The 13,163-nt window shown below is 45.0% G+C and overlaps 1 protein-coding gene across 2 annotated transcripts; it reads right to left on the bottom strand.

Annotated features, from left to right (window-relative positions):
- Positions 1-253: 253 nt before the first annotated feature.
- PAQR9 (progestin and adipoQ receptor family member 9) lies at positions 254-9,563 on the bottom strand. 2 transcript variants are annotated; one of them, XR_005953393.1, is made up of 2 exons: positions 8,040-9,563; positions 254-1,316 (listed from the first exon to the last, which is right to left on the bottom strand). XR_005953393.1 is itself a non-coding variant. In XM_041414510.1 (1 exon), the coding sequence occupies exon 1, from the start codon at positions 9,509-9,511 to the stop codon at positions 8,294-8,296; it is 1,218 nt and encodes a 405-aa protein (XP_041270444.1). In that variant the 5' UTR covers positions 9,512-9,563; the 3' UTR covers positions 2,004-8,293. The 2 variants fall into 2 exon arrangements, 1 of the variants encoding a protein (XP_041270444.1); XM_041414510.1 differs by lacking the exon at positions 254-1,316 and having other exon boundaries at positions 2,004-9,563.
- Positions 9,564-13,163: the final 3,600 nt, after the last annotated feature.

Genomic DNA, 13,163 nt, shown 5'->3' with positions numbered 1-13,163 from the left:
AAAGGTATCAGAGAAGCTGCCCCAGGGACCTGTTTACCTTTTGCTCGTTATTTGTATTATTTCTGAGGGCTACAGATAGTGCTGCTTGTTATCCACCCCACTGACATTTCCTAGTTGTTCTTCCAAGTGCTGCTAAAAAGAAAAGCTGAGATTTTGGAACACTAGTGAGTGCCAGTGATTGAATTCCATAGCCCCAGGACTGTGGATGTGGAGAGACCAGCATATAAAGAGGGGAAAAAAAAAAACCCAAGGATTTTTTTCTTTTACATGTGGCATTGCCCAGTTTCTCAGGACAGCAAAGGAAAGTGAGAGAGAATAGACATTTTCTAGCAGAGTATAATATTGAAAAGTATGCTTAACACTGAAAATTAAAGAAAATTGTATTTTCATGTTTCATCAGTGAGAAGGGACAGGAAAGACCTTGGAGGCAGGAGAATTTTCAAATTAGAAAACTATATAAAATTGCTTACTCTCCAAAAAGATTGTGTGGCATGGTTATTTTGCTTCTGTAAAGCATGCATCATGTACCCAAAGGCTGTGCTCCCTGGCAAGAGAAGTATTTCCAGCTCCCCACTAACAGAAGCGTACTGCCACTCCTGATAAGAAATCTGCCTTGTAGTAGTAGAGGGTTTCTGATGCAGAAAGTGCATCTGTAGTGTCTGCCCCAAAGGCTCTTGTCACTGCAGCCAAGATTTAGCTTTAGCATTAATACTGATTTGTTCTACCATCAGTTTTTATTAGCTTTTAATTTTTAATGTGTTTCATCTCCACTCGCAGATCCTGCTAGCCTTACACGATCCTATGATGAGAGAATAAAATCTGAAGGTAATTGTTGTGTGTCAGATGTTTCTTTGTTCCTCTTCAAATAAGTTCTGACTTTTAGGGTCATTTGTCAGAGAAGTGATGTCATGGTAACAAAATATAGATTGCCTTCAGATTTCCAGTAGATTATCAGAGTAACTATGGATCCACCGCAGCTGAAGGCTGAGGCACTGACCTCAATAAATTACCTGTCCCAGCAGCTGTAACTTTTGTTGCTTACCATTCTGCTCACTGTTTTGCCATCTTCACTGGCTTCATCAGTTTTGTGAGGTTTTCCTCCAGCCTGTTCATGTCCAGCAGTCAGATCCAGAGTTTACTGATAACATTAGGAAAACCCTTAAGTGTTAACAGGAGGATGCAGTCTTGTGAAGCATTTGTTTATTTGCAGGATGTAGTCTCTTGAAGCATCTACTTCTGAGAGGGTAATGGAGGTTTTTGCTGGGATCATCAAATCCTTGAAGTCATTGCCACATTTCAAATAGGATGTACAAAGTCTGCAAATAAGAATCTCAAGAATTTTAGAATTTTGGAAGGAATTCTGCAGACCTCAACTGGAAGATCCTACAGTTTTCCATTGTGTTTGTATCAGGGGGAACCTGCAATTATGTTGGGATACATCCTGTCCTGCTGAATTTTGACAGAAAAGGCTTAAGGCAGATACTTTATGTAACTGCAGTTCACTGAGTGCTTTTTGGTGCCTGACTTGGACTGAAAATAGTATTTTGCCATCCTACTCTGCCAAATAGGAAACTTTACTTGATGCCAAATAGACCTCTTCATTTTGCAGTCAGTATTCTGCCGATTCTTTACACTGCTATTGCTACCAATTTCATGATTTTTCAGGCAGCACTATAGGCTGAACACTAATCTTCTAATACATATTAATGCATTAGATCTTAATGTAACAGGGATGTCTATCATTAATTAGTTACCAGAGAACTAAAATGTTAAAGAATGCTATTTTATTGCTTTAAAATATAAAAGACAATGAAATGGCAATGATACTTTTGCTAGTATAATGTTTTCAGAAATACCAACACCCCTATAGCTCATATATAAGAACTGAACGTTCTTGTACTCATGCTAACATCACCTGTTTGAAGAGAACTACATTCAACACATTTCTGATCCTACAGGTGTCACAGTAAATTATACAAAGAAATGAGAAAAACCTTCATAAATGCATTTCTGCAAAAATGAACTCAGAATCAACTTTATTTATAGATCACACCCCTTTTTTTTTTGCTAAAAATGCATAGTCATTACATATACAGTAGTCAGCATCCAAAAGTGTACAAAGAGTAAATTTTCAAACCCTCCCAACAGAACCACACAAAATTCACACTTTTTGTTCATTGCATGCACAGCCCCTTGAACATGATACCTCCTACTAAAGCGTGCTTGAACCTCTAGCAGACAGAATTGACTTGCTATAAACTGTTTCTCTGTACTATTAACCCCCAGCTACAACACAAATCCTATGGCATTCCCATGAAGTAGCGAAGCCCTACTTCAGAACCCTCTGTGTTCTGAGTACGGCCCAGGAAGCAATTGCCCTGAAAGCAGAAGTCTGCTGGTGGTGTTTCCTTCCAGGCAATTTTAAGCAAAAGCCTGCTTCCTTTGTCTTGGTCAATAATTTATTACTGAATTTAGTGGAATGAAGCAGCATCTGTCTAAGCAAGATGTGAAAATTATTTAACTTAATTCCACACCCAGCTCCAAGACACTAAGTGTCTTGAATGGAGGTCTGTGTCTTTCAGTGCATGTGACACTACCATCTTACATCTCATCTGAGGAGAAGAGAGTAAAGTTTCAGCTGTAACTTGGGTGTTGGTTATACAGCTCTGACTCAGAGGTGTCTAACAGAAGCTAGGAATATACTTGGATACTGGAGAGTTTCTAAAGGTACGAGCCTTGAGTAACAAACCACTCAAACCCTTCGAGGTGGTCTTTTTTTTTTTTTTTTTTTCCTCAACTACTGCTGCCAGTTACAAAAGCTTTTAAAAACATGGTCCTCTTCTCAGTGGTGCTTTTTGTATCACCCCTTTCACCCCTGATGGGCAGAGTGGGTTAGTAGAATTATTATTCAGGGCTTCTTGACAGAGTACACATATGTGGTCAAAAGATCCCAGTTCATATTTCAACCATAAGATTAACTCCATGTTGTTGGTTTTGCAGAACAGGAAGGAAAAAGAGAAAGTTGTTTGATCAATATAATTTTATGTTCTCAAATGATTACATTTTTTTTTTTCTTAAAAGCTTAATTTACTTCAGGTCTTTTTACTCTGGTAAGAAGTTTGACGTAGTTCAAAATTCCCAATGGCAACTGAGACATAATCATAATCTTACAGACACTGATGGGAAATCCTGCTCCATTGTTTCATAGTAACTGGAACACAATCCATGGCTAAATGAACAAGGAGGCCCCGTGGGTGTTACAGTGCTCCTCAGTACAAGTTACCAGTGAGAATTTCTGAAGAAAAGCATATGTAAGTCATGTATGTTTTCTCTTTACTCCTGACCCTTAAGCATTTAGTCAGCCTGTTTAATACTGCCTGGGTCTTGATTGCCCCTCACTTGAGCCAGTGGAAATTTTGCCATCAGCTCCAAAAGAGACAGGATGTGAACATCCTAGAGTATGGCAATGACAAGGGTTTGTCCCAAGAGTTCACAATATGGAAACGTTCATGTTCCTCTCTCTGTGAGATGAGGGAAAATATAACATTCTCTCTGCTGGAGTTCAGTAATATTTCTTCTTAGCACCTGGGAGGGTCTTTGCATTTTTAAGTGCTTTACAAACATTTGCTAGTCTTCAGAGCAACCCTGCGAGGTAGGTAAGGTATATTCTCCCCATCTTACAGATGTGGAAACTGAGACACAAAGGGTCAAATTCAACCCTGGTACAATTCCAGTGTTTCACATGAATTAAAATTCATTCAAAATTAACACAGTTTAAACAACTTGCCCTAGATTACAGAACAGATAGTGGCAAAGCAAGGATAAGAACCCAGGAGTGCCTGACTCCTCAGCTTGTTACTGGCCACTTGGTCATTTTTACTCTCATAGGCAATGAAAAAACATTTTAATCTGGGCAATTACTACAGGTATGACTTGCTTCTGTAAGGCATGTGGATGGTAATCAACTGAGTTTAGTGCAATAATGCTCTATGAATGTGCTGCCTCAGAGTTTACTTAAACATGAAGTAAAACTCATGCTGTCATTTTCTGCAGGTGCACTGTTGACAAAAACCTGACACAGTAGCTGGATTCAGCAAATAAATAATAAGCATAACACTTGGACAACTAAGCAGAATAATCATTTTAGCAAAAAAACCCCCGAACTTACTTCTGCTTTTATCTGCTACATTTCTATAAGTGCAGCATGCAGATGAGACCTTTCCCTTTGTTTCCAGACTATATAGATTCCAGTCTTACTAATGAAGCTGCTCAGAGCTTCGCAGATATCCTGGATAGTGACATTCAAATGAACACACTGCAGAAAACATACTGTATCACCACAGAAAACAGGGTAGTGATTACAGATGAGGTTTATTGATCTTACAGGAAGATGAGCTTGAAGCTCACAGGCTACTCAGAAGTGCCCAGAAGCCAGGCTCACTGAATATATGCCAGTGTAGATTGCAGTTCTAGGCACGTGCAAGGGGGGTGTCTACGCCACCAACACTCTGGGAAGTGGCCCAGCAACAGTCACCTCACATCAGCACAGGTGTGTCAGTCTAGAGGTCACTGCTGGCCAAACACAGAAAGACACCCAGGCATTTACAGGCCACCCCCTGTGCTCCAGTCCCCACCTTGTGCTCCCATCCCCATACAGATTCTACTACAAAAGGCCTGAAAAGCCTTTTTGGTTTTAAACATGAGCTGTGGAATCCACAGTGTAGACCTTATGGCAGGTTATTGAAACATTATGACACGTACTTCTGCAAGCAAGTTAGTTTTCTAGGATTTCCTTATGCATCTAGTCTGCAGGTTAGACCTCTTGTCTGAGCTCTGGACATGCTTACACACGTTCAGTTGTGTGCTTTCACACCAGAAAGTTACCCTACACCCTTAAAAGTCACACAAATGCTGACTCACTTTTATGTGAGCAAATTCAAGCACTGTAATTATAGATATCTTGTTCCAATTTTAATCTTTTTATCTCAGATTAGTTCTGTCCATCGGACACAGCAAATGGAACTATTATCTGCATGCATGTCCTTCACTGAATAGACACAGGCACTCAGGTAACATTTCCTTAGATAATCTCCACACTTACTGTACCTTTTTAATTTGTAGTCACATTTTTTAAAACAAAAACCAAACAAGAATCCATTAATTAGAACTCTTAAATTCTAATCACATGTCCCTGTAGCCATTCACTCTGGATTCAGCAGCCTGCTTACAGTAGCTCAGACAGCAGTGCTTGCAACCAGCTTTTACAAATAATGCCATGAGGTGCTCAGGCCCATACACGTGCCTAAACAATTTGCCAACAGAAACTTCTGAATGAAGCAATATTCTTAATATCAGAGCCAGGTACCCAATCTTCAGTGTGACTGGGGCTCACAGGCAACTCTTGTAACAGCAGTAAGATTCCAGTAAAATTGCAGTTGGTTGCAATCCAAACTTTATACTGTTATCTGTCGTTGAGATATATATAGATGACCCTGTGTGGCCTAACTACAAATATCAAATGTATTTTTACAAGTTAGCAACAGCCATTTTTGACATTGCCTCTTGAGATGTCCTCTACATTGTGACTGACAAGCACAAATATAATTCATTATACAGTATGCTTTAAGAGCCTGGTCTTTTTCATTTGGCTTTTACTGTTTGTTTCTGAGCTGCCTTCTACTGCTGAGGTTTGCTGTCCCTAAGATTTATTTCTTAGTTTTTAATTGCTGGTTAGATGTGCTAGTGGCATCTCCCAGGCAAACCCTTTCTACATAATTAGTTTGGATGAGTCATTGGGCTCTAACTACTATGCCTCTATTATTTTAACTTGAATACAGCCCATCTCAAAGATTTTTGGCCTCTTTTTGCAGTTGTGGAAATTCATAGCATGATATGGTTGCAGGTCTTGATCCACTGGCTTTCTATTGCGAGTTTTCAGGGTTTTCACAATATGAAAGCACGTTTCAAGGAATAACAGTGTTGTGAACCAGCCTCCTCTCCCAGTGGTGCAGATCATTTTCTGCTTTGTTGGCAGCTGAAGAAAGCTATGCTACATTTATGACAAAACTTAGTGAAAATAGGTGAAATTTAAAGTACTTCATGTAGTTTCCATTTTCTTTTCATGCATCTTGGCAAATGAAAACTGAACACAGCCACTTACACAGGGCTATGTAGATTTTTATGGCCCAACAGCAATAACTCAAGAGGCTACAGTTTGGGAATTGCCACTTCAGATAATTCTAGCTCACCTCCTTAAAAGACATCTGACCCTTCCAGAAATGACATACCAGCAGAATTGCGGCTGGCAAAGAGTATATATTTTTGTTAGGCCATTTTCATTGTTCGTTAAGAATCTAAAATATTCAAACCATTATACTTAAAATGGGTTGAGATAAAAGCTAAATTGAGTGAGTGTAATTTTCTTTTAGCTTATGCACTTCAATTGAGAAATTTTCATAAAGCTGTTACATTGGTAGAGGGCATACCAGTTCTTGGGTCTGTGATGACTCTGACCCATGTTAACGATTTGACTTCATAATCCTTGGCTACAGTCCTTCCTATATTCCCATTTTAAACAAAGGGGACTTTGTCTTACAGAAGATTAGGACTGGACTCAAAACATTGTCTTGGGATCCAGATGCCATGTCCATGAAAATGGGAAAGACCCAAGCAGAAATACTTCTACAGGAGCTGAGTAAAGCAGCTATTACACTATTACACAGTCTGACACAAGGGTTTGCTAAGGAAGTACCACCCTTCTTTAGACAATGGGTTACACAAGCAGTTTCTCACCTGAACTTGATTGGTAAGCCCCTTGTGTAACATTATTGCACTTGTTCTGTCAGACAAAAGCAAATGCATCTGCTTAAAATCTGCACATGGTTTACAAAAATGTATCTAGAGTCAATTCAATCTATACTTAGCTCTTTGTCGTGTGACAAGGATAATACATGGGTTGCTCTGAAAAGATACTGCTTTGGAAAACACCTCCTAATTCTTGTCTTTGAACTCCCCCAAAGCTTCTGAAAGAGGACTTCAACACATCCAGCTGCAGCCACAACTAATCATAATAGGAAAAAGTGGGAAATGACAAAAATGTGCCAGTATCCAGTACTTGTAGAGCCAGATTTTAGGTGCTGAACTCAGATGCAGCAGTATCATATTCTGCAACTAATTTTAGGATGGTAAATATGACAGTGCTCTAATTAAAGAGCAGTAGAAACTAGTTCCATGTAGTTTTTTAAAAGATCCAGAATGAGATCTCATGCATCAGTTACTCTCTTTACATCCACAGAACTCCCACCGAGCTTGGCAGGGGTTTACAGCAAGTCTGGCATCTGAATTTGACTCTAGAGGAGTGGTTTGGGGGTGATTTACCCAGGAAGATAAAGGGGCCCCTTAGCAACTCCCTCAGCACAACAGATGTTCCTGACATGCTGAGGGAAGAGCCATTCTATTATGCAGGGTCCTTCTTCCTCTGCCCCCGTTCCAAAGCAGTTTGACCCCTTTCTGGTTCGGTTATTTTACACATCCTTCTATTTTATTTTAGTATCCGAGTGGCTACACCAACCACTCATTGTCTGTCTAATTAAAGTCTCTCCATTAACTGGTAATTCTGTAATAATTCACAACTGTTTTTCCTCTCGCTCTTAAATCTATTGTTCCCTGGCTGAAAAGGCTGCAAGACCTTAGAAACTATAGATAGCTATTGATTTGTTTGCATTTAAAATCCAGTATGTGGCTGCAAAGGCCTGTTACAATATCAGAGAGGAAGATAAATGTCAGTGCATAATCTGCTAGGAATTTTCACATAGGAGTTGATTAAAAGTCTATGAGAAATCATTGCACAAATGTCTCCAGGTGTATACATATATATACACATATATGTAGCTAATAAGTATATAGCTATATATATATGTATACACAGAGCTAGTTTAGACCTAATTGTTATTAAATTAGTAAGTGGCATTCACCATTCATGCATTCTTCCTAGTAGCAGAGCTAAATTATTTCGGCTTATACTCTAAGCAGCAACATACCAGTAAGCATTTGCTTGCTTCCCCTGGTAACCTAGTAGTTTAAAGAGCACGAGCAGTTCTGGTCATTTTCTCCAGCAAACCTTCATGAAAGGGACCTGGCTCTTCCACAGGTAGGTTTCCCCCAGGTTTCACAGCTTCTTCAGGACATGATGGGTCTGGTCTGAGGGTCACCAGTCTGAAGGTCATGGGCCCAAGGACCTCCAGGCCAAGGGTCACTGGCATGGCGGTCGCTGTCCCGAGGGTCACCGGCCCGGTCAGTCCTGCTTGCAGAGGTCTGCAACGTTGAGGAACCTCCTGACGACCACAGCAAGGCAGACGGTCAGGAGCAGCATATACCCCACGGTGCCTAGGTAGGTGGGGGCAGCCAGAGGTGCCTTGAGAAACTCAGCCAGCCCGTCCTCCACGTAGTGCACCTGGTCGTAGATACTGAGGAAGGTGAAGATGTGGAAAAGCTGATGGCTATGCCCCACGATGTCGAAGAGCCCCGGCTGGATCCGCTCGGGGATTTTGCTGACGTTGAAGAAGGCGGCCACCAGCAGCCAGAAGTAGCGGCGGTAGAAGTAGACGAAGAGCGTGGGGTTGCGTGCGCGGAGGTCGAAGAGGAGGCTCTCCAGCATGATGGGGCAGGCCATGCTGAGCGGCATGGCGAACACGAAGGTGCGCACGGCGAAGGGGTAGGCGCAGCACGCGGCGCGGCTGCGGCAGCAGGCGGCCGTGCAGCCCACGGCCAGCGCCAGCGCCACGGGCAGCACGAGCACGCGATAGGCCGCGATGGGCAGGCTGCAGTCCAGCTGCCAGCCCAGCCGCTGCTGCACGTAGTGGCTCATGGCGCCGGCGTCCAGCAGGCTCAGCCCTGGCAGCAGGTAGTAGGAGTAGGCCACGGTGCTGGCGAAGCCGTAGTAGCTGATGGAGGCGTAGTCCAGGTAGAAGAAGGTGGCGCGGAGGCGCGGGGAGAGGCAGCTGAACAGGTGGGCCGTGCAGCTCATGGCGAAGGTGAGCAGCACCCCCGAGGCGTAGCACCAGAGGGGCAGCAGGGCCGGGTGGTGGAAGGGCACGTCCCCGGCGCCCCGCAGCAGAAGCAGCCGCCCGAAGCGGCTGAGGAAGAGCAGCAGTGGGATGAAGTGGGTCCAGAAGTTGAGGGTCTCGTTGGTGGGCTGCAGCACCGAGGCCAGGCACTCCTGTGCCGAGCAGTGCAGCCGCCGGTAGCCCGAGAGGATGAAGCACTCCACGAAGTCCTCGGGCACCTCGTCCCACCGCAGCAGGGCGGCAGGGCGAGGCGGCGGCGGCGCCGCCTCCTTCTTGTCCCCATCGCCCGCCGGCATGCTGCTGCTGCTGCCCCGGCCGGCCCCGGGCCCGCCGCCTCGCCGCCGACCGGGCGAGGCAGAGCCGCTGCGCCCGCAGCCGCCGGCGGAGGATCCGCGGTAGCTCTGCGCCTCTCCGCCCCCGCCGCCGCCCCCGGCAGCATCACTCATTGCAGCAGGGGCAGTGGCAGTACCGCCGCGGCTGCTCCCGCCCCGCCGCCCGGCATCGCGGTAACTGGAAACCGGCGGCGCATCCAGCGCTCCTAAGGAGCGGGAAGAGACGCCCCCGCCGCCCCGGGTAGGGTTTCCCGGGGTGGGAGGCGCTGGACACCCGAGCCGCCGTTAATGATTGATGCGGCCGCAGCGGGGGGGCGGGTCCGTGAGAGCCCCCGCAGCGAGGCGTGTGGCCGGACCGGAGCCGCGGCGCCCCTTACCCGGGCTCTGGGTCGGCTGGCACCGGCACTGCTCGGTGCGGGGGCCTGCCCGCGGGGCTCTTCTGGTACAAAAAGCACAAAGGGGGCACCGGGGCGCCCGCCCAGCCCCGAGCGCGGCTGCGCCCGCGCGTGCGGCAGGAGCCGGGCGGGAGCCCCGGGAAAAGGGAGATGGACCCGCGGGGCTGGGGGATCCCCGGCGGCGCGACAGAGCGAGGAAGTACCCCCTGACAGGGGACGGGTGGCAGCTGGGTGGCCGTCTGTCCTGTGTGCTTCGGTAAGGCCGCTGAGACCTGATTTCTTTGGTGACATTATCTCATGCAGTGAATGCAAACGTTATTTTAGGCTAAACTTTCCCGGCCGGGCTGCATGGGGTGAGCGTCACTGACACACACGGCACCCACCTTATCTGTGCGCTCCGAGCGGGGCGGCTGGGAGGGACACTCGGGAACGGCTGGCAGGAGCTGCTCCGTGTTGATCCTTAGACAAATCCTACACTTATTGTCGTCGCGGTTATGCAAGCAGTACAGTTACATAATCAGAATATAAAAATACGGGGGAAAGCGCTGTACGGGTGTTGCTGTTCCTTAAGGCATCTGAAGGAAATAGAAGGTCAGTCACTAATGCAGATAAAGGTAGGAGCCAGACTAAGGGATTGCTCTCTGCTGCTTCAACGTGTTTCCTTTATATTTGTTTTCAGATGGTTTTAAACATCCAATAGCTCTTGGTTGCCAAAAGTACATTTTACATGGTGATATTCAGGTACATGCCTGGTCACATGGTATAAACTGAGGTCAAGTGTAATTAGAATGTTTTGTCCAAAGATTTTCATTAAAATCTTCTATTTAGTAGTGAATCACGACAATGTGAAAAATCTTCTGAACAACGCGGCAATCAGAAATAAGGTTTTTTTTAAAGTTAACAGAAAGCAAGTCTTAAAAGTGTGTTGCTGAAAGTGATTTTCAATGCATTTTTCATTAAAAAGAAGGGCAGACTGGTGACACTGTTTATAATCTTTATAAAAATTACACAGGAGACCTGCTAGGAAAATAAGCATGAGAAGCCAACATGAGGAGCAAAATATTAAACAAAAGACATTTCTCAGATAGCAGGCCTAATATGCTCCAATATCTGTGTGTTTTAGAGGAGGTGCATGCTGGAGTGCAGGACACTGCAGGCGGACACTTGGGGAATGACTGACAGGGCCCTGCCGGCAGGGAGCCTCAGGAGTGAGCAGAGCCCTGCTCCTCGTGGGCTCTGCAGCGTGGGGTTTCAGGAGAGGAAGGGCTTTTGGGGATTACTAGAAACTGCTCAGCCTCTGGTAGAGGTGAGGCTTCCCCTGGTGCTCTTCACTAGAGGGGCCACAGTGAAGAAGAGCCAGGCCAGATGCTGGCCTGGGTGCTGCATCCCAGCAGGCAGGCGGTGGGGAGGGGGCTGTTGGCTAAAGAACACCTGCCCTGCCCTGCTCCCAGCACACCACACACACAGGCACTCCCAGGAAGGCTGTGGTGATCCTGTCTCAGTCCCATATGGCAGTGACACTGCCATTTGCGGTGGTCAGTGCCATGGCATGCCCTACGGTAGAGGGCCAAAGTGACCATGATCTTCAGTCTCTCTCATCAAGGTTAGATAAGAAGGGGTGGTTGACTGAGAGCAATCAGGTTTTAGACCTGCACTAAAGAGGCTGTTGGAAAGCCACCAGCAGCTGTTGCAACAGATGGCGTCTGGAGAACGACTGCATCCACTGCTGATTGGGAACTGCTGGCCTTGCAGCAGCAGCAGGGCTCGTTTGACATGTTCTGACTTTGCTGCAGCCTCCTGACGTTCAGGGATGTGGGAGGCTTTCAGGCCTCGTGCCTCAGGGAGCTCTGGGGTATGGCGTGGCTGCCTGGGAGAGACACCCACTGGGTTTATGGCCCACTGGGGCAGCCCTCCAGGCTGGGAGGAGCAGGTGGGGTTTGCTTGTGATTCAACACTGACAGTTCTGATGGACACTGGGTGTTGGTGGAGGTACACACTAAGGCTTTAGCAGCCACTTTTATGGAACTCATTGCTAATGATCTAAGTCTTTTGCTTATTTCCAAGGCAGACTCCTCACAGGGAGAATGATCTCTGAGGACAGCCTGGGCTTTCATAAAGACTACTGCATACATATTATATTGAGTTTTCTCCTCCCAAGCCAGCTGTGGGATAGTGTGCAGGGAACCTTACAATTTGAAGCACTTACAACCTCAAAATAGCCTCTTATTCATAAGTAGTCCATCAAGGTTAGTATTACATGACTATTATGTGGTAAGCCAGGGAGAATCAGGACATCTGGAGGTCACAGAGAGGAGTCCACATAATGTAGTGCATGAAGAGTCTCTCCATTTCTCTAACCAGAATTTATATTTAGAAGGGCATGGTCAGCATATACCATGGTTAATCCTACCATGTGTAGAATTTTCTGCAGGCTTTATCTCCAAATAACCTTTTAGAAGACTCTTAAAACACTGATGAAAGTACAATGCCTAATGAGGTAAGTAATGGAAGCTAATGTTAATCAGTGCTGGATGAAGACTCAAAGGAAAAGATGTGCTAAAATACCAAATGTGAGTTTGTTTCTACATTATACTTTTGTTTTATTCAATGCTGAAGTAATTTCTGAGGTGTTATTTTGTCTGAAATATCAAAAGCCCTAAAAAATATTCTAAATCACTTCAACCCTACCCAGTGAAATTATGCCTTTTGGTTAGGAAATGAAAAAACAAAAGCTAAATGCATGTTTTGCACTCAAACATAGCACACCAGGGAAGAGGCTGTACTTAGCCCTGTACTAGTTTTAAAAAACCTTAAAAAGAGAGAAAGTCCTAATGTGAATATGCAGTAATGGTGTATGGAAGATTTAAGATTCTTTTGAAGATAAACCTTTAGCCTCACCCAATTCAACTCAGGCTGGCCAATATCAGTCTTAGTAGAATTTGCTTGACTGAATCCTCTACCATACAATTCCACCTGTGTAATACCTTCTTCTTTCTCAATAAGAAGTTTTATCTGAGTAAAAACATTTACTCTCTTTGTTTCCTCTGGATTTTTCTCCTGCACTGAAACCTTTTTAGTAACTCTGGCTCTGTTGTGATATCTTTCATGGAACCCCACTAAACCAGAGAGAGAGTAGAATTTGGCTCTATTTAAAAAGAGTAGCTATTAAAGAAAGGGAAGCTTTAGCCTCATCTGACTTTTTTGTTGTACCTCACGGTTGCAGTTTCTCTGGGAGAACATCTGAAGAGATACACAGACATGCAAAAATGGTCCTTTGGTTCTGTGTTGTTGCTTTAGCCTCATCTGACTTTTTTGTTGTACCTCACGGTTGCAGTTTCTCTGGGAGAACATCTGAAGAGATAGACAGACAT

This window comes from Onychostruthus taczanowskii, unplaced genomic scaffold (genome assembly GCF_017590055.1).
Source record: "Onychostruthus taczanowskii isolate IOZ18803 unplaced genomic scaffold, ASM1759005v1 scaffold45, whole genome shotgun sequence".
In the NCBI taxonomy this organism is placed as follows: domain Eukaryota; kingdom Metazoa; phylum Chordata; class Aves; order Passeriformes; family Passeridae; genus Onychostruthus; species Onychostruthus taczanowskii.
This window is presented reverse-complemented; position numbering and strand designations above follow the sequence as displayed.